The 23,147-nt window shown below is 40.4% G+C and overlaps 1 protein-coding gene across 1 annotated transcript in view; it reads left to right on the forward strand.

Moving 5' to 3' along the window:
• The window catches only part of LOC135477768 (calcitonin gene-related peptide type 1 receptor-like), a 93,474-nt gene that overhangs the window by 54,783 nt on the left and 15,544 nt on the right, over positions 1 to 23,147 (forward strand). The window contains 1 exon segment of the mRNA XM_064757971.1: positions 21,799 to 22,249. Coding sequence (XP_064614041.1) covers positions 21,799 to 22,249 — 451 coding nt within the window.

Raw genomic sequence — 23,147 nt, forward strand, 5'->3', positions numbered from 1 at the left:
CGAGTCGTCATTTTAGGGCTCTCGCGAATTTACGCAAGAAAAGGCAGTGACTCTGTAAAAGATGTTATTTCGCCCATGTTGTTTGGAGCGCCGTTACGCTGACGGGTCCGACTATGCACGACGTTTAATCGGACTAGTAGTTGACCTTAAAATCACATCTTTTGGCTGCGTTAGTTTGCGAGAGCCCGTACCCGGTCTCATCTAAACATGTACAAAGTCCAGAGAATCTTGGAATACCAGTTAGGTTTACTGACCATTACTGGCATGTGGGCTCCAGTGGGAAAACATGAATACCAGTGTGGGACCCGGCAAACAAATGGAAACACCGGAGAGACATTAACGATATGATCCATGACGAATCAAATCAAATAAATAAACAAATTGTAAAAATGACATTTGTAGTCCGCAATTTTTGTATTGAGTATTGACTTTTGTCGATGATAATCTGGCTGCTATTTTCCTATTTGTCATTTTCAATTTGTGGACATCGGGGAAAATGTCAGTCAGGAAATAGATTTGGAAACGACCATCAGTTTTATATGTACCCCTCAAGTGTTATTTTCTCAGAATATGCCCAACACTGAGCTAATAACGAGATCGTGGAACAGTACACAGTGTTCTCTTGCAACGTCCACAACGCTCTATCCCCACCTCCAACTTCATAACTCTCTTCATGGCAGACCTGACAGACCTGTCGGGCTACTAGCAAATAGGACCAGAAACTTAATATAACCTGTCAGCAGTGCCCTTGTCGAATTTCGTGAACTCCATACGTCATTTCACTGGAGAATGAAGGGTAAAAAGTTCCGGCACAGTTCTGTCGGGATATTGGACTCGTAGACATTATTGAATAAGATAGATTGAGACGGACAGCTATAACTGTAATGAAGTCCGGCTCCCTGTGTCTGGGTAAACGACAGGCTATTGTCTGTCAGGTCAGCCCGTGTGGACACACTCCCTGGGGTATATTTCTTCCCAAGCCGTGTCGTCTTACGTTACTAATAACACGCCCTGAGGTCTGGACCAAACCGCTCGGTTCCACCAGCGAGCGATTCGTTGGTTAGTTGGTTACGGTTACACGCGGCACAGTCCCTTGCAGCTTTACGATATTCCACTTTCACCTGACTTTTAAATGCGCTAAATGGGTTCTCAACGGGAATGTTCTTCTACTGACACGCGTGAACACGAGTTCGTGTGATAACATACAAATTTCGTTTAAAGCATGATTTTGCCTTAAGTGAATTTTACGCCGGTGTCCAGAGAATTTGTAACCTTTATACCTAGTTTAGGTTGAAATCGAGGTACCAGTTAAATTTCCGAATGTCGTACTTCATATACTTTCTTAGTTCTTTGGTGAATTGTGTTAGACAGTGTTTTGGGAATTGGCCTTGCGACACGGGACGTCCATTTCGCTTGACGGTTGGTTTCGACGAATGGATTCAGAGAGATTTCCCTTCGCTCTACGAGCCTTCAGCCGCATGCCAGTTTTCAGAGAGTAGATGTGCAACTTCTGTGCATCCCTGCATCTGCGGCTTATGTCAACATTTTGCCAGGTACAGACAAAGAAGGTTGTTTTACTCCAGCAACTCCGGTCTTTTCCACAATGAAATCTGACATGTAGGCCTCTAACAGAATCCTCGCCACGGCATTAAACGACATTCGAATAAATGAATGGGCCGCCGTCGTATAAGTGAAATATTCTTGAGTACAGCGTAGAACTCCAATCAAATAAATAAATAAATAAATCGAATTCCCAGAGACTAGTTTCATAAATAAGACTAGCATCACAAACTCTAAGAAGTATATATTTGTTGAACGGAAGACAGTTGCTTGGAAGTAGAAGTAGTCAGCAGTTTTCAATAATGACGGGAAAATATTGGTGTGTAGTATCCGGTGCGTCAAATATGGCACATAGTCTACAAATGTTTATCTAAAAACACTGAATGTTTTTATAATAACAGTGAAACGTATTGAATTAAAAAGCGACATTCTTGGCCGATGTGGGTAGCACACCAGCACGGCGCAATGGCCCAGGAACCTGTCGCCAATGCGGTCTCTGCGAGTTCAAATCCAACTCATACTGGCTTCCTCTCCAGCCGTAGGTGGGAAGGTCTGCAGCAACCTGCGGATTTTTCGTGGGTTTTCACCGGTTTCTATCCGGTTTCCTCCCACTGGCCGCCGTCGTGTTTGGTAAAATATCCTTGAGCACGACGTAAAACACCAATCAAATAAATAGATAAATAAATAAAACACTGAATTGTCGGTACATGTATTATTCATATTATCCTGGTATGAAGTAAGCAAAAGAGTAGGGCTGTTAAAAAACGCCAAGAAATAATGCCTACTGTAAGGGAACGTTCAAATATAGTCAGAAAAATTGCTATGTACATGTTTTCAGCTACAGTCTATTTCTCTGTGAAATCGGTCCTACTTGCTACGACAATTGGTAATAGTCAGTGAAACGTAACAACCCAAGCGTGTTGTCACCCGAGGCAATCGGGGTTTTTGCCGTCGAATCCGATCTACCGGCCCCGATGGCTGAGTTGGTAGAGCGTCCGTTTCCGGGCTGTAGATCCAGGGTCTGTCCTAGGTTGGGTCACACCTAAGTCCTAAGACATAGGAGGAAGTTGTAGCTTTCTTGCTTTGGGTTCAACATTAAGGGGATAGTGCAACGACCCGTATCAGTATAATGGCTCGGGTAGGAGGTTTACTTGCCTTCGGCAAGTAAATAAAAGAGCGGTGGAAATTCGTGCTGCAACAAGGAGGCACATTACATGCATGCTAAGGACTCCTTCGTCATCATATGAGTGAAGAATTCTTAAGTACGACGTTAAACCTTAAGCACTCACTCACTCACTCACTCACTCGAAACCGAGCTTATGGATTTTACGAATTACGGATTAAAAACTAAAAAAAATTCTAACTTAATTTTCCTTGTAAGAATTTGAACTTTCAACGTATCCACGTATAGAGTTTGGGTTGTTAGCTGTCACTGACTAAAGGCAATTTTGCTAGCAAGTACGACCGATTTTACAGAGATCTGAATATTCATCTAGACGACTGGCTAAATGACCGGCCCGGATAGCACAGTTGGTAGAGCGTCCGCTTCGGGACCGGTAGATTCAGGATCAATCCTTGATCGAGTCATACCTAAGACTTTAAAGGAGGAAGTTGTAACTTCCTCGCTTGGCGTTCAGCATGAAGGGGATAGTGCAACGACTGGTTGACCCGTATCAGTATAATGGCTCGGGCGGGCGGCTTACTTGCCTTCGGTAAGTCGTCTCAGTGAGGCAGCACTAAATAAAAGAGCGGTGGAAATCCGTCCTGCCACGTTACACGTGCACCCTAAAGATTTCATATGAAATATGACTGAAAAATTGTTGAGTACGACGTTAAACCCCAAGCACTCACTCACGACTGGCTAAATGAAATAGACTATACTATTCATGTGCAGTTATAACCTATTGCAAAACCACTTCTTCGAGCCACAAGACAAAACTAAACCTTAACAAATATATACACGTGGGTGTAAACAGTTACATTAGGGATTGTCTAATATCAGCCTGGCATGCGTGTCCACTAATCTGGAGGCTTTGTGTTCCAAATAGCTTTACAATACGCTCGTTCCATTATCCACAAAGCAGAGCTATTATAGGAACGGTCACGTCATTAAATAGATCAATGTTCTAGTTCTTGTGTTTTATTTATAGTTTTTACGCTATTTCTGGACGCGTAGTGAGGGTTTCCTTTTCTACAAAGGCTTAAACATACCACCAGCTTAAGCAGCCCAGTGAAATCGTAATATCATATCCGTAGTGATAGCAAATCCGTATAGTATAGCGAGTGCGCTATCAGACGTTTAAATGGCTGGATCGCGGCTACGGGCAGGCTCTTAAACAAAGAAATCGGATTTTCAAATCCAGATCTCGTTTTTCTTTTTTTGGACTGCAGTTTTAAGTCAGGAAGGTTTGTGAGATGCCTGAGGCAGGACAGTTGTTTCCTCTGGGTACTACGATTTCCTCCACCAATAAATATGACGCTGACTCTTCACGGCAACTTCATGGCAACTTGGTGACAGTTTATAATAGCTAAGACTTATGCTCACTGCAGTCGATTTGCTTTACACCAATGAGGTGTTCAAGTACCAAAACTGGGTGGCTTACTCCTGACAACCCGTTTCCCTCCGTCATAAAACTGACGGACATTGTATAAGAAGAAGAAGAAAAAAAATGCAATTCAATACGGCGGTAAAAGAACAGTTGGTCTTACCAGCGTGTTTGACTTTGACTCCTTTTTGTCTTTGAGCTATTTAGTATTTGTTGTCGTTGAAAGACAGCGTGTTCCACCTTGGTTTTGTCTGTGAGAGCTATTCAATTTTCACTGTCGCTCTTAGATAATTTGTTCTACTTTGATCCTTTTCGTTGATGTTATTCAGTGATGTCATTTATGAGACAATGTATTTGACATCGATCCTGCCGGCACCGGCCCGTATAGCACAGTTGGTAGAGCGGGAGCGGTAGATCCAGGATCAGTCCTGTGTCGACTCACACCTAAGAATTTAAAAGAGAGAGTTGTAACTTCAACGCTTGGCGTTCAACATGAAGGGGATAGTGCAACGACTCGTATCAGTATAATGGCTCGGGCGGTGAAGTAGCACTAGATAAAAGAGCGGTGGAAATCCGTCCTGCAACAACGAGGCACATTACATACACTCTAAGGATTCTTTCGTCGTCATGTGACTGAAAAATTGTTGAGTACGATGTTAAACCCCAAGCACTCACTCACTTACTCACTTACTCACTCGATCCTGTGCGTTAAGGCTGTACAGGTTTTATTGGCAATATTTAAGCCACAATGAGACAATAACCAGACACATGTACTAGTTGGAGACGACCGGGAATTTGCTTCCAGTATGATGAAACTAAGTAATCAATACTAGGACCTGATTGTGATTTGAGACCATGAGACCTCAATAGGCTGGGACAAAGCAAAACGGTCGTCATCAAGCCGGAGTGAATCTCAGCTAATCTGGGCGCTTTGTAGGATAAATAGGTAAAAGTCCATAAGCTCATTTCAGTTGTTGACTTGAATACGGTTACCCGTTGTTAAACGTAAGAGCCATCTGCTGGTGCAAGAGAACGATCTAAAGTCACACTCTCCAAGATAAATGACTTCCCGTGGTTTGAGCGTACCAGGAACGGAAAGCAATTAAAGTTCATAGATGAAGTTTCTACCTTAATTTGCGATGGGTTTTTTTGTATATTATTTAGAATGGTCTGACGGACTGAGGCAGGACATTGAACTGGTTAATCGAACGCATCGACTGAGGATTAATTTCTTTCTCATTTTCTCAGTCTCATTTTTTTCGAACCCACCTACCCTTCCCCGAGGGGTATTGGTCAACGAAGTTCCCTAATCCGCCAATTTGGTTCACCGGTTGTTTTACAAATATGTAAATCTCAAAAGAAAGATGAAAAGGTGAAATTCAGTGAGTGACGTTGTCTGATTTCTTGAGAGATCTTGAAAAACATTATGAGAGTTTAGGTGACCTCTAAAATAGAAAAACAATAGCCATTGGTAAACCGAATGGAAGTTTCAAAGAAAAAGAACGCATGTAAGGACTTAAAGTATACCAATAGTCACTTCATAGGTTACGAATCTGATAAATTGTTACGAAGACTCTCTGATGATCACCAGGCATACGGTACAAGAACGACCAAATGCCCTTGACATAGCAAATGTAGTGTGTGCAGGGATTTTCCAGACAGTGGCAGCTGTATCGGAGACCTGGACAGATGAAACAATGATTAACTGATGAATTACTAGACTAGAATGTCTGACCATGTGACAGCTTTGCATGTTCCTCCTTATACTTCCGGAGAAACATGACTAAAAGGACTGATGGGATAGGTCACCATTTGATGCACCCTTACATGTATATCTTAGATAAACAGTTTTTGTGGTGTCTTGTAATGCCAAACGCGGTATAAAATTACGTCTAGCGTCTCATGGTGAGGTGAAATGTGACAGTTGTCTTCAACCACTTTCATGCTGATTTCTGCTGTGATTATTCTGCAGGTGTTTTGCCACCAAAAGAAGGCAAGCATGAGTTAGATTTGAACTCACATCGATCCTGAACCACGGTTCAAAATATGACCATTTATGTTTTAAAACACGATTGACGTTGACACGATATGACTGACATTCTGTAAAGTTTCGTTAAACCCATTCATTCATTCATTCATTTAAAGCTCGACCCAAATACAAAGCTTGACCCGCTGCTTGCCTTGGCCTAGGGGTGAGAGGGCTTTCCATTTCACAAGTGAATAAAATGTCTTTGATGCTAGTGAATTTCAGGCTAGTTGCTTATGAAAACCCAAGTCTTCATCTTTTGAGATATAAAGGGAACCATTGCTGACTTCTAGTGTTCAATAGGCTGACAATTTCCTTTTTGTTCAGTCTAGGAACCTTTGTTGAGTCCTTTTTTAATGCTGCTAGAGACTTAGTGGCATAAATATAACTCTGGCCGTGTGCTGACGTCACAACGCGTGCTTAGTAAACTGGCAGGTTCGTCCTGAACTCGCGTGAGCTTTGTGTCTATTTCTGTACCATATATGGAAGTGTACTGTATTGGATGTTGACAAAGGAAATAATTTGTAACAGTGTCATAGATGTAACGCCTTTTTTGTTTGGAAAAGAACGAATTCAGATGTATTGCTAATTGCAGGGACTATTATTCTGTTATCAGGAAGAGGCGCCATTAGAACCGAGCACATCGTTAGAGTATCGGAGAAAAAACCACCATTACAGACTTTAACTTTGTCACGCCATAGCCTTTACAGGAACCATTGCTTCCGTCAAGAATTAATGTAAGTACCTAATTGTAACAGATTCGCTCTTGGAGTGAACAATCTCTCAGATTAGGCCTATCTCTGTCGATTTTTCATTGGCTACATTGGCCGTGTATAAAACCTTCGGTGACACTGAGGATAATTATCTAACAAATCCTCAGTGTTTTTCAGGATGTTTCTAGTGTTTTTTTTCAATACTAATGTCTTAAAATGAATATTTGATTAACAGCCAATTAAACACATAGTTTTGAGCATGCGAAAGAAACCGCTCTTAATAACAGGAAGTTGATTCCTCCATTGGCAGAAGGAAATGCTGTCTTCTGGCGGATATTGTTTCCTCTTTTTCTGATTGGATGCTGCATTTTTCTAGCTGATTCTGACGTGGCTTCAAGAGGTTTCACAGGCTCTTGGTCGGTGAGGTGGTTTCCTTCCGGTGCATATTCCATACATGTGTAAAAAGCGTGTTAAAGAAAAGACGAAATTGTATAATGTGATAAAGAAAGGGACCAGCATCTAGACCAGAAATGATACAACCCGAGTTATTTAGGAATAGGGGTGTAGACAACAAATAATACAACCCGAGATATTTAGGAATAGGGGTGTAGACAACAAATAATACAACCCGAGTTATTTAGAAATAGGGGGTGTAGACAACAAATAATACATCCCGAGGTATTTAGGAATAGGGGTGTAGACAGCAAATAATACAACCCGAGTTATTTAGGAATAGGGGCATAGACAACAAATAATGCAACCCGAGATATTTAGGAATAAAGGTGTAGACAACAAATAATACATCCCGAGGTATTTAGGAATAGGGGTGTAGACAACAAATAATACAACCCCAGTTATTTAGGAATAGGGGTGTAGACAACAAATAATACAATCCCAGTTATTTAGGAATAGAGGTGTAGACAACAAATAATACAACCCGAGATATTTAGGAATATGGGTGTAGACAACAAATAATACGACAAGAGTTATTTGGGAATAGAGGTGTAGACAACAATAAATACAACCCCAGTTATTTAGGAATGGGGGTGTAGACAACAAATAATATAACCCAAGTCATTTAGAAATAGAGGTGAGAACGGACCTAAGCGCTCACAGGCACTGTTTTGTGACATGTTTTGGTGACTTGCGAGAGATGCGCCATGTTAGAGTAACTGAAAAACAGGGTGTCACTCGTACCCGATGAGCATATGGTTTATAGGTATAACAGTCCGGGTGACGTAAGCAGAAACAGACACATCATCGGGTTTTCAGAAATAACTCGCACCTGCTTTGATAAAACGGATAACATGGCGGCACTTCGGATAGTCTCGATGAGCGTAATTCTGAACATTTGAAACTGCAAAATCTCGGTTATTTAACATCATAAACATAAAAAGTTATGCTTTTTAAATGTAGTGTGAGATACTTTATCGGTGCATGTATGTATTTTGTTTAGGGCTGTCTATTCTTTTAACCATAATGGTTAGATGATAACCGTTTACGTTAGCGGTGAGAATTGGTTGTGGTATGTGTTATAAAATGAGGTCTATGTAATCACATATCAAGCATACAAAAGCATTGCTTTTTCTGTGGTATTAAATCATGTGTGTGCCGTTACGCGTTAACAAGAATTTCAGTGTTTTGGTGGGTAAATTTTTGACCGACGTGTTTTATGCCGAATTAAACTGTTTCATTTATACGGCGGCGGCCAGCATTATGGTGGGGAGAAACCGGGCAGAGGCATAGGGAAAGCCACGACTATCCGCAGGCTGCTGGCAGATCTTTCCACGTACGACCGGAGATGAAACCAGCATGCATGGGCACTCACATCGACCGCACTAGTCAGGGGCTCCTGAGTCAATGTGCTGGACTAGCACCCTGACCCGGGGGACCATTTCCGGTGTTAGTTAGACATACAACAGGACCGTTTCACAAAGCGCACGTAGCGCTACATCCACGTGCACGTATCTACCCTAGCGATGTAATACCTGCAATACTGGTCTCCATGGAAGTTAAGAGCACGTAACGTTACGTGCCCTTTGTAAAAGCGGCCTCTGGCTTTTAAACGACCATAGCACTGCGCACTGTCCCATTGGTGCGTCGATCGGTTATTGCCACGACGTCCCTTTCGTACAAAAATTGCTGCACGGGAATCTAGAAATCCGCTGTCCAATACAGGGATTAAGCTGAAGCCTTGTAAACCAACAGTTCTGGGGAAGGATTGAAATTGTTTTGATTTAAACTGAATAAATACACCATAATAAGGTAAGCGTTACTGAAAAGACTATTGGAAACTATATTATGAATAGCTATGCTTGTGTATTTTGACGTTTTTGATTGGGTACGGTAACGTGTAACGTTTAAACGAACGATAATGGTTTAATTCCAAAGTGGCATTATGTCACAAATGTTTCTTCCCGTTAAAATTTTGTAAAATCTCTTTCTGTGCACACGTAGACCATTACACAACATAATTTATCAACGGGGTTCACAAAACCCACTACAGAAGTCAAACAAACATGTAGCCTATATCTGCATTCCTTCCTTTCAAAAGAAATGGTAGTTGTATTTGGACATATCTTTTATGGCATTTCCACTGATACTTGATTAATTTTCCCAACACTTACACATATTTAATACAGTGTACAGCTTATACTAAAGAAATGGGCTGCCCTTGTCCTCCTGTTGAAATGTAATTTATTTTGAGGAACCAAGACAAAAATGAGGAAAAAAATGGGTGCCTGGGATATGGATATGTGTGCAATGGCTATGCTCATATTTATTTGAATTTAACGACACAATGTTTTAATTGCTCTGTCTGGTAAACAAATTACCTCACTTTTTTGTGGTGAAAGAAAAAAAAATCTGCTTAGCAAATACCTTAGGAATTTTCATAATAACTGATAAGTGGACTTTAACATCAGAAGAAATTTTTCTTTCTTTTGACATACTAATTTTTTTAATAATATTTCCCCCCCCCCCCCCCCCCAAAAAAAAAAAAAAAAAAAAACAGTGTGAGAAAAGATTTATTCCAACCTATGAATATCGAATTCTTGTAAACATATGGCTCCAGAGTCTCGGAAACTGGGTGATAGATGTGACATAGATATATGGGAATCTGTGTGACCTGTTACAGTTAATGTATCGTTGTAATTTCGCATGACGAATGACTGGGTTGTATCGCCTTCTTGGATACAACAGATAAAGCGAGGTATAACAAAAAAGTCATTTTTATTTTTTTAATGCTTAGGCCTATCGGATATAAAAGTTGACACGTTAGATTTGTTTTACACGCTAAACCACATTAAAAATAGCCCTGTGGCGACGTAATTGCGTTGTATAGTATCACTCTTTGCTTTTCATGTGGCAAACATTGATTCACCGATTTAACGAGTCGCTGAGCAGTGGCACAGCTTTTTGGCGTAAAACAGTTTGCATGTTCCAGGAACGGATGGTTGTCTTGTAGTCAGGCTATACATCAACTTCAACAGAAGAGAAACCGACCTGTGTGTCGTGAAACCGATATTAATAAACTCTGTCTGACAGAGGACATGGGAGTTGGCGCCAAACGCCAGACACAAAGCCAACAACAAGTTCTGGGGTACTGGTGATATCAATTCATTTCAGTGCAATGCAATATCCCGAATACTGAGCATTAATATCCCAATATCGAAAAACACAAGAACAGAGGGAACAACGGTTAAGACAGAAATGGCCTTAACTGCTTCCTAGACAGTGGATATGAAGAACTCAATTGCTCTTATAACCATAAAAAAGCTTATCGAAGCCCATGGGAAAATTGTTTTTGAGGCTCTCCTTCATATGTTCAAAGCATGCTCGCGGACGAGCTGTTCTTAATCCTCGACCTGAGCTTATCTATAACCAATCAATGGCGCGATAACTCGACAATAGCGCTTCATCTCATTTCGACTTAAGGTCTGGCAGTTGCTAAAACAGCAGCCATCTGTTACAACGTGTGTGGTAAATATTTAAAGGCCTTGTATGCATGGCCTGGTGTTTGTAATGATACATCGGTTACACATCGTTTACATACTGCAGAGACAAATATGTGTTTGCCTTCTAGGTAAATACCATGGGAGATAGAAGGCGGTCTGATCCTTGGATTCAGGCCTACCTCTGAGACCTTACACTGCCACATCACCATGCTGACTGACGGGATCTACCTACTCATCCTACTGGTAAGTAGTTCTTATTTCATTACCACACACCAAATCTGACCAAGTGATCTACTGGAGGTTGTATCGATGTACGTTACTTACATTGTAACTACTGACCTTATCGCACACATCCAATCTGATCAAACGATCCACTGGACATAAAACGTACATTGTAACTATGCACATTACTTACATTGTAACTACTGACCTTATCGCTAACATTAAATCTGATCAAGTGTTCTACTGTATTTAAGACGTGCAATTGTAACTACGCACATTGTGTTCATTGTATCTTGGTACTATATGGACACAGTAACTACCTACTTTATTTGTAACTCTGTACACGATGCATCTAGGTGCATCACATACAAAGTAAATACGTATATTACGTTCACTGTGATTATGCACGATGTAACCAGGTACATAGCGTACATTCTATCTACATCTACGTACAAAGATTACGTGCACTGCAAATACGTACATTACGACAAGTGGAGTGGTTAGCGCGTCAGTTCAAATCCAGATTATGCTGGCTTCCTTTCCGATTTTACGTGTGAAGATCTGCGGGTGGTTGTGGGTATCCCCCCCCCCCCCCCACCATAATGCTGGTCTCCTCCGTAAAAGCGAAATATTCTTACATTACGGACTTGGTAACTGTATATATATATATATATATATATATATATATATATATATATATATATATATATATATATATATATATATATATATATATATATTGTTATATATTACGTCACCACATATATCCTTTACATTATAACTAAGTACATGAAGTATACTGTAAGTAAAATCACGTTCAGATGTAAGAATATACATGTACATTGTGTGAGTGGTATTATTTGTACGTACGTGTAAATACAACTCTTACAACCCATTCAACGTTGTTAAAGAAACGCTCCCCAGATGACGGAAAGCGAAAAGATCAAAACAGTTTCTTGAATGATCCCCTTGCCCATTCCTTGATCCAGTTTCACTTTCGTTCCAGCTCTGGCTGCGTCGGCCGATTGTTTATGTCATGAGTTTTGTCATGAATACATGTGAACATTTTTGCCATAGACGCTTTATGCATAAAACCTGTTGGACAGCCGTAGTAAAACTGAGGACAGGGGTGAAAACACACCAATCAAATAAATAAAAGATATCAAGGCGTTCAGAGGATTACATTATTTTGATATTTTGTCCATTCACAGATCGATACATATATTTTATAACACTACCATGGCTTGCTAGTTATCTTTAAGTAACTCGCTAACCAGCCGAAACCCCGACGGCGGCACAAAAGCACGTAAAAACGATGCCGACTCCATGTAATCTTTAAGTTTGGTAAAAAATAATTACGTAACACTCAGCAGAAAGGTCTTTAAAAAGGCATTTCTGTATCTTTTCCTTCTTTATTTTTTCCTTCTTTTTTCTGTCTTTTCACTGACATAAATGCTGTCAAATTTTTTTCTACACTGCTTACTTACATAACAATTTTATCTGAACAAAAAAAGATTAAAGTACACTGTGTTTGAATGTAGCAGGAGTTTTCCAATAAACCAAATGTAAAAGCAATTTTCATTTCATAAAGTAAACGGAAAACCCATAGCTTTTTGGATAAGTGCTTTTCGTCCAGAGATCTTCTCACGACCTGAGGGAGAAAACGAACAGATGCACAAGTGTTTTCGTCTCAACTTGGAACCAGTGCACGGAATAGGCGTACATGCTAGAACTTTACTTTAACTGTTCATGTAAATTCTGAAATATTAACAAATCAAACGCCCTTAGCACCATGGCTAAAACTGAATTAGGTAAAAAGAATTGTAGTGGTGTTACTTTATTGAACGTCACTGGTCTAGGAATAAAAATTCTGTATTGTCATCACATTTAATAAACAGTAACATGAAAATAACGTAAATGGAGCAGGTCTAGGGAATGTCCACCAGCAGAATCCAGGTTTGTATGGGAAGACAACATAAAAAAATTCGGAGCATGGAGAGTAAAACTAGAGCAGCGATGCTTAGAACTTAATTTTCTGAAGTCATTTTGAAGGTGTACTCTCTTTTCAAGACATGCATGGTTATTTGTAATCGGAATGGTTATTTGTATAGTGTACTCGGAACAATGGTAACCGAGTTTAGCTGAATGCGATTAGGTTGTATCTGTGTATGTGAATATAATATAAAAGATTATTGGAGCGAAAAGCCAGCGCAGTGACGGCGGAGTAATTACTAAATGGTCATTCGTGGCTTTTGAAGCCAAGTCTCTTGTGAGTTTACATCAGCTTCTCATGTAAATGCTTAAAATGTAGCAAATGAAGCATTTGCTTGCACCATGGCTTAAGTAGACTTAGGTAAGAGGTGCAGTGTTATTAACTGCAGTTTATCGGGCGACTTTGGTCTAGAATGACTGATGAGGGGAATCTATTTCAGTTCAACCTTCCAGTTTACAATATACCACGCTGAGCCGTCAGTCACCAGCAATGACCTGTCACTACCATTATTAACTTCCCGTTCTTTGTTCGTTTTCTCAAACACGACAGGGGATATATTAATTACACATCCAGGCAGCAACCTACTTACGATATTCTCAGAAGAGATATCAGTGCTCATCGAACTTCAGGTAAGCGCGTGGTTGTTAATGAGTAGCACCACTCTTTCAAGGCTCGGTGTATACACATAAATTTCGAACGCGCCTGACGGTCTTTTGTCTTTGTCGCTGATTTGTGCGTTTGGATCACGCCTCGGTCTGTCATCGGTTATGATATAGGGGCGGAGAAATGTCCGGTGTCTGGTGCGTGTACCTACATTCACCTGTGAACGCGGAGGGATTAAAGAACTGTCACAAGGAATTATTACTCAGAGACAAAGTTTTAAATTAAAAACGGAAGACTATCCGTAATGTATTACACGTCTAGCCTGACTTCACGCCAATGCGACAAAGAGAAGCTTTATATTATCTGTATCTTCTACTTATTTTTAAAATGAATTTTAACGGCGATACATTGTTCACGATTACTTACACACGTATAGATAAGTATAAGTGCGTATGTATAAACCTTTTGGTAAACTCATTGTCTATACCTTTATCGTTATAACAAAACATTTTAGAGGTGATTAATTTTTTCATACATATAAGATTCCTAATTCGGTGAAATTGGACCTCTTGTCCATTTTCCTCACATGGGGTATTATTCCAATCGTTCATGTACATACCCGAACTTTATCAATTTTTTTTGCTGCCCCTAGCTCTCTGGATATAAAGGTTTTAGGCGTTCCGGGCTTTGCCATTCTTCCAAAAAACTCGACAACTCCGGTGTCTCTCGTTGCTCTTGTCTAAGCTGCTTTAGTAAGTTCATAATCCCGGTATTTTTTGAAATCTCTCCTGCGGTGAGTGGCTGTGTTTTCCACTCGAAGAATCATTACAGTTAGTTTCAGTGTCAGATCTGAAACCATATATAACGGAATCTATAATCGATTGGACCATTTGCTGGATGTATCTGCTCTTCTCGACGAGCGAATCAAACCCTACGCCCTTCATAAACCTCCTTCAACAGCTCTGTTTGCGGATTGCTGGTAAGATTAAAGCTCTCCTGGCTGAAGCTGTGTTAAATCGCGCACTTCCAGTGACCAATCGGGCAAAGCACGTAATCTATCTATTAGAAGGTCCACTTATACTCTCGTTTTAGTAAAACCATGAGCGTGTCCAACTTCAGTGACCAATCAAGGTCAGACAAGGAGGTTTACCAGTGCGTATATGGGTGCCTTCTGCCACTCTAGCCTAGGAACCGCTTTGGTGGCCTATAAACCCAGATCGAGTCATACCAAAGATTTGAAAAATGGCAAAAGTTGTTGCCTCGCTTGGCACTCAGTCCGGTGTCAGTATAATGCGACAAGGTGGGGTTTCATGTCTGGTGTCATGGGCATGACACTTCAGTGAAGGCAGCATTTTGGCGGTATGGACTCGCCCTGCCATAAGAAGACATGGTAATGGTACACAAACGGAACGTCTCCTCGTTGTCATATAATTGAAAAATATTTAAGTACGACGTACACCCCCCCTCCCCCCCCCCCCAAATAAAAACAAAAAGAAAAAAAAGAGAAAAAAAAAACCAAAAAAACAAACAAACCCCAAAGCATTCATATATACTTTCGCTACGGTAACGTTGTATCAATGGGCATATCCTATGTAATGCCGGGTTTAACGGACCAGTAGAATACATACACGAGAAGCCGTTATTCTGTTCGTGATTTAATTCTCAGTCTTATATCCAAGACCCATTATAGTTTTTCTAAGTTTTCAAAAACCTATGATATTCTTGTCTCAGTATTTTCCACCACCTGCGACGTCTTTGTAAATGCTGGACTAAATATCTTCGAAGTATGGTTCCATTCCATTGTTCATATGTTATTGTTTGTTAAATTTGATGACAACGCCGTATTTTGAGTAATTTTAAACCAATGACTTCTAATAAATTAATGTAACGTAACTATACTTTTTACCTATTTCTACTTAAGCCCCAGTGCTAGATGAATGACCCTGACTGAGGTAAGTTGACAAGAGGTCATACTTCACCGGAAACGTTCATGTAAGCAGTAGCCAGCTATCACATTGTCGTCGCTGCACTGGTGTTACTCTCTGTAAATCTAGCGCTCTTGTTCTATAACGTTCATTCGGCTTTAGCGCGGAAATGAACTATATAGTTTTAGTGTTTTGTGCTTCATGGCTGTACTTTCATCGTAAACATTCAACCGATTTAGCAAGCGTAGTAGTAGTGCAGTAGGTATTCAAAGGTTTCTGCGTATTTTCTTTATTACGGCATTAATGGCGACTGGTGTGGCCAGTTATCATAATGCAGGTGACAGTTTCTAAGCTTCTCACTGGTCAATCCACCTTGGATAAGCTACCGCAATTAACCCAACAGGAATACATCTCCACTCACTGGATTTGTTTTCTGTGTACACGGGCCGCCAGATAGCAATGCTGGTTGACAATGTACGAGTCAATAACTTTTCTTGCCTTGGTTTTCAAAAATGAGTTTAAACGATTCAGGAGGTAACAACAAGTTAAAAAAAAACTGTATCGAAAATGACTATGTAGCAGTCCTCATTAGGCAAGTATTTTCTCTCAAATCAACCAAGGCTACGAACCGGGCCCTGTGCCCTTCGTCATGTGGCTCGTGATGCCGGATTTTGCCGCACAGTAGGAAAGCGTTCGTCAAAACACAGCGTTCGCTGGCTCAAGTACCGGTACTAGTATAAATTAAAGAAAAGTTGTTCGTCGTGCTCTTCAGTGTGACAAATAAGTAATATCAGCGTGTTCCATGGGTATACGGCCTGATATTTCTTCTCAGGGAAATATCAAGCCGTATATACATGTAGTCCCCTATATATATATATCCACGCAGCACGCTGGTTTTACAACGCTGATGAGGACCAAAGAGCAATGGTGGCATCTGGCACTGGGATTTATGCTGTACGTATACTTTAGGTGAAACAGTCACGAACATTACCACGTTACGCCATTTAGGTACTGAGGCAACCATACTTTTAAAAATGTTATTTAGCCCATGATTCCTGTAGATATCTCCACCATAATGCTTATCGACCTTGCATAAGTGAAATATCCTTGAGTGCAGCGTAAAACTGCAGGAAATAAATGAATACATGTGGGCATCTTCGGCAGACAAGAAATTCGAGGAAAGTTGTCATCCATCTGATTTGAATCACTTGACTAAAAACCGAAAATACATGATTTTTAACACATAGACTACAATGAGGTGCAAAGATCAGTACGCCACTAGTGGCGCGGGTAACTTACCACAAGTCGGTGGTTTTACACTAAGCAATCCGTTTCCTTTACGCACTAGGTTCATCACTTCCCAGCGCCTTGAGCTGAGTCGTTTGTTCTTGTCTATCGCCTTTCGACTTCAGATGGGCAAGGTTTGAGCTGAAAATAAATATCCGGGTTTTGTGCGATATCTGTCGGCATCTCGCGGATGTGCACTGTTTAACCAGGCTTATGTAACTCACAGTGATACATCACTCGTTAACGGTCGTCAAGAATTAGGTGCAAAAATCAACAAGCTGTGATTAGAGAAATCCATTAATTTACAGCTCTTCAAAATGTATTTATTTCCAATTTTATGGCATTATCCAACTCCCGTAACCGGATTACATTCTCACTGTTCTGTCTTCCCCAAGCTTCAGTTATCGTCAAATCCCATGTGTAATTCCGAGCTAAAAATGAATTAATCTTCGGAAGAAGATGCCTATCATGATGTCATTTTTCCTTCGACTTCCATTAGGTACGATGACTTGCAAATAACACTTATTCCTTTCACCCTTTAAACATAAACATTTTATAGATGGAAAATAAGTTAGTTTTTGTTGACACATGCGTTTTACAATCGTTTGAAATGGAATGGAAAGCAATACTTTTTCTGATTAAAAGCTAATGAGAATTCTCTTTCAGATCGTCAGGAGAGTTATAAGGCATAACAGTACATCGATATTGGGACCCTCCGGGCGTGTATATGCGCGGGAAAGCATTGTTAAAAGTTAATGATTACGCAAACCTTTTTGTGCGCACAATACAGGAACGCACATAGGTGGATCGATGTTCGCTGACTTTAGGATATCAAGATACCTGTAGAACAGAGCAGTTGCAGATATCGCCGCACGGTCTTCATTGGGTTATATTGTATCGAAAACAAATAATGGCATCTCTTTGCATTGTTGCATAATGAAGAACAACACAGTGTAGTGTAACACGATCCAGTGCAACGTAATCCGATGCAATACTACTCAGTGCAACACAATACATGGTAACAAATCTAGTGCCACACAAAACAGCGCAACACAACCCAGAACCAAGCAGTTTAGCTGGGCGCAATCTGGTAGAAGATAATCCCGCAGTACAAGGTAATCTAGAAAAAGACAGCGCAGAGCTCTTCAACCAAGTACAAGACACCCTAAAACAGCACAGTCTGGGAAACACATTTCTGTGCAACCCAGTGAAGAATAAAGTAAAATAACCCAGTCCAGTGCAACATAATCCAGCCTAAGGCAATCTGTGGCAACATAATTCTACTTAACACAGTCCAGTGTAACATAAATCCAGCCTAAGGCAATCTGTGGCAACATAATTCTACTTAACACAGTCCAGTGTAACATAAATCAATGCAACATACAATTACATGAAGAACAATGAGTGCCACAAGGTGAGTTGTAACATAAAACAGTATAACACAATCCAGTGAAGCACAGTAAGAGTCACAAAAGTGAGTTGCAACATAAAACAGTATAACACAATGTAGTGCCTGAGATGGTGTGTGATGGATGTAGCTTGGAAAGCTACCTAGGACACATTTCTATACTTATATAATGAGACTTAGTACACAGCTAGTAAACCTAGAGCAACGACGGCAGTGTGATAATTGGCATAAGGTCATACATAACCACGTGACCATTTTCTCATTGACGACGTGATCTTCCGTCAGCTGGTTTCTACGTGTGACAAGTGTTCTTTTGAGTTGCCCTGACGACAGCTAGTTTTTGACAAATGACATAGCGATTTCAAATACAGCTCATGGCTCTATTTCAGCTGTGGTTTTGGTAGGCATCTAACAAATGACTCCTGTTTTCCTACTCCATAGCACTACGCAGTGACGTTAGTTGCACTTTATTAGACGTCACTGGTATAGGATGACTCAGTGTGTTACCCATTACATTAAACATAAATAACACTAAAGCAAAATAAAATATATACAATGTTCTAAATTTCTACCAGCCACCTAAAGATGGTGTTATTTAGGAATTGGATTACTAGGCCAACCCTCAACGTCCCTGTGTTCAAATCGCTCGGCGTGCAGTACCGTTAGATCTATCTGATCTGAAGGGTTGCCAGATGCATGTGTGTATGTGAGAAACCGGGGGAAACCCGTGCCCTAATGCAGATACTAGAGAAACCTCTCGCCGTATAGTCACGGCGGAAGGATTGGATTTGAGCCTTTGACCGATCAATCACGGCGATTTATTGACTGACTGGTGTTTGATACCGTGCTTCTGAATTTACGAATATGACGGTAGCATGGGTGGAGAAAACCCGAGTGCCCGAAGCAGATCACTGACCCCCGCCACTTCTTCACTTCAGCCAGTAGGTGAAACAGCGAGAGATGTATTCGAACACGCGACCTCATTCGTACTAGACCTAGCTGTGGCGACATGAACGCTTCAGGCGAACTCTTGAGCCACGAAGGTTTAATAGATCTAGATAGAAGAGAAGTAGGGGACAACTTCTCACTAAATTTCATTATCACCTGGTAGGTGGTTAGGACGTCGTGTCAGAATTTCGAGTCGAATTATTCAGTAACTGTTTTGGCAATTAGCCAAACCCCTGAATTGAGCTTCACCTGCGTGCACATTCGACGATACAGGATTGCCACGTTCATTTGACACGGGGCCGGCCAGGGTGTGCTGATAAATGATGCGTCTAGTTTGATGAACCACATGTATTAGAAAGAAGTATGCATCCTGGAAGCACGGTTTAACTCGGACACGATTTTATATAAGAACAACGGCATCTACTACCCGTGAACATGAAATGATAACACTGTGTATTAGATAATGCCGTTACAATCTCTATGGTTCTTGTAGACAGCTTTAATCACCCGTACCCTGATTGTTCCAGGCTATGGAATGAGGCGGGAGTTGTCTTTCAGGTGATGTGTTTACTGAACCGAGACGGCACATTTAATTACTACCTGTTCTAAAGGAAACCATCCTGCACACCACCTTGGATGGAGGTCACTCATCATACGCACTAATGGATTCTGCCGGAAGTACGCTCTCAGTTGTCTCTTCAGATCTCACGTTTGATATCAGCTCTCGCTGAAGCTGATTGGAAGACTTTTATCAAAATCTGAACAAACAAAATACGATCTTCAGTGAATAATTTATGCCGTGAAAGTCTTTCTGGTTTGTGTTCAGATAAACAGCCGTTCTAGTATATATGTAAACCCGCTTCAAAAACATTTCACGTTTTCAACGGCTGGAACAGAAACTATACATACATTTTGAGACATAAAGTAAATGTACTGTTATATCTTGATTTATTAATTAATAATAAGGAGCCAAGATGAGCTGGATCTGAACTCACAGCGGTGCTGAGGAAATCATGCTGTTCAGGGAAGGCTTGTGTTTGGCTATATATTGACTCTTTTACTCTAAGTTTGAAATCGGTTCAACTGTAATCAAGAGTTTCATGCGCAAGTTATTTGGACTATTGAGACAGTGGTCACCTACAGCAGAAAAGTTATATTTATAGCTGGTGACGTCGTGTTCAAGTAACCTGTCAGTTAGATGTCTGTACGTTTTACCGATATAGCTTTTAGAACATTTCCCACAGTTCATTTTGTAAACAACTTTACTTCTGAATGCAGGGAGCTCTGTGTCTTTGACAGGAAAGAGAGAACTAATTTATTACACATTTATTTTCGGAAATTAAAACAATTTTGGTGCAGGGAATGAAATTGTTAAGAGCTTTCAGGTCACCGCGAAGCTGGTTTGTGATTGTCCCGAGATATGGTAATTTAAGACAGATAAGTTTCTATTCAGTGCGAAATTGTTTTTATTTCTCTATCTTAGGTTTGAATTTTTTGTCTAAAAATTGTTTAATGGTTTGGTCAATTATATGCTGTGGGAATTTATTTTGTTGTAAGGTTTCCTAAGATGATGTAATTGCGAGTGAAAATTTTTTTATGAGCTGCATATCTGCCAAGATCTGTGCAGCAATGTCCTGATGAGGTTGATTTTGTGCATTGATTGTGTTCTGAGGTTTCTGAGGGTCTTAATTTCGTCGTCTTTGTGGATTGAGTTGTTTTTCATCCAGAAGAAGCCGTTTACAAACTTTTCGTACATTGATATTAATTCATATTTTATCCTCAACTTGGTGGAGTGAGTTGACACTGTTTTATCAGGTTTTGGAACAGGGCTTTGAATTCAGGTTGAATGTCAATAATCCGTAAGCAGTCAGGAAAAATGTTGAATATAAGTCCTTTGCCCAGCATAGCCATTTCCTTCTGGTTGAGCCTCCGAGAGGAGAGGTTGAAAACATTCTTCGGCAAGTCTTGATTTGCTCTGTCGATTCCTAAGTTTAAAATGTGTACACCGATTTACTGTACCAAGCACAGTTTCAATTCTTTCCTATTCTAGGTATGTTTTGAAGCATTTATTTGATGACTTAAGTGTTAAAGGAAAAGAAAACTTAAAAAATGACACTATAGGCTTAAAATAGCACATTTTGTTCTATCTGATGGTGCCTGCTACATAATTTTGCGATTTTCCTCGCCATACGCGTAAAGCCTGAAAACGGCAAAGCTGGCATAAATCGCTGAGTCCATCGAATCCTCATCTTTAACACCCTGTAGTTTATGCTGGGGCTGTGTCGCCTCTCAGCCATTGAGAGTCGTTAAAACTTCCGGCTTGTTCGTGTAAACTCTGAACCTACGTTCAACATCCCGGTTTCCTGATCGTTAAGTGCTGACTTTATTAATAATTTATCAACTGGAGGTACATGTTACGATTTTTTTGTGGCATGCACCTGCGAGGAAATGCATACTCTTTTCAATGGTATTTATTTGATATTTACATTTTCTTCTCCTTTAAGGAGCTTGATAAATACGTCATGTGTCTGAACCAAATGACTGAACTGTCCAAATACTTAGTGTTCTTCACTCATTTGCTTTTTGTTTTTATGTTTTCTTATCTCCAAAGGTGATAACGACAGTGGATGGCAGGCTCCCGCGTACGTGCAGAGAGCGACACGGCGTGCCCCTTGACCCTGAAATATTTCGAATGTGGACATGCGCAGAGTGTTACCGGTACTTGTTTCCAAAGCGCATTCTAACACCACTGTACCCAAAGTACTTGAGTACTTCCGGCAACTCATCTTCTGGTTACAGCATCGAGTATGAGGCAAATATCCACGATGACGTCAGCCGACTAGGTGTCTGCTCGACGCTAGGAGAAGACGAGTGTCACAGGTGGATTTCTTGTTGTGAAGCAGCACACGACTGTTGTCAGCAGCAATTGGCTGAAAATGTCAGCAGCGTTCTGACTCAGTGTCCCAGGACGTGGGATGGGTGGGGCTGCTGGAGAGACACGCCCCTGGATAGCCACGCCCATATTAGCTGTCCACCATTCATCCTTTACTCAATACCCTCCAGTAAGTAACAACAAATTGTTACAGCTTCCGAGAAACGTTTTTTGAGAAGTAGTCAACATTGCATAATGTTTTATTGGTGTTTCAAATGAAACCGAGTCTGTGACCGGAGAAAAATGGCTGGTACATGTACATGTTGAGTATTGGTGTATATGAATGCCTGTCACCCACGATGGTGAATGTGTATCAGTGTCTATTATCTACTGAGTAATGGTGTATGTGAATGTCTGTTAAGTACTGAGTATTGGTGAATGTGAATATCTGTTACCTTCTGAGTATTAGTCTATATAAATATTTGTTACCTACTGTAAGTGTATTAGTGATTAGTGTATATGAATGCCTGTTATCCATTCAGGATTAGTGTAAATGAATGCCTGTTACCTACTGAGAATTGGATCTATATGAATGTCTTTTCCCCACTGAGTATTAGTGTATATGAATGTCTGTTACCTACTGAGTATTGGTGTATGTGAATGTCTGTTACCTACTGAGTATTGGTATATGTGAATATCTGTTACCTTCTGAATATTAGTATATATGAATGTCTGTTACCTACTGAGTATTGGTGTATATAAATATTTGTTACCTACTGTAAGTGTATTAGTGATTAGTGTATATGAATGCCTGTTATCCACTGAGGATTAGTGTAAATGAATGCCTGTTACCTCCTGAGAATTGGATCTATATGAATGTCTTTTCCCCACTGAGGATTAGTGTATATGAATGTCTGTTATCTACTTAGTATTGGTGTATGTGAATGTCTGTTACCTACTGCGGATTATGTTGAAGATTAGTCTTTGTGAATGTGTGTTAATTACTGGGGATTAGTGTACACGATTGTGTGTTAATTACTGGGGATTAGTGTGTACGACTGTCAGGGCACTACTGAGGATTAGTGTGT

Source organism: Liolophura sinensis, chromosome 11, assembly GCF_032854445.1.
Source record: "Liolophura sinensis isolate JHLJ2023 chromosome 11, CUHK_Ljap_v2, whole genome shotgun sequence".
Classification (NCBI taxonomy): Eukaryota; Metazoa; Mollusca; class Polyplacophora; order Chitonida; family Chitonidae; genus Liolophura; species Liolophura sinensis.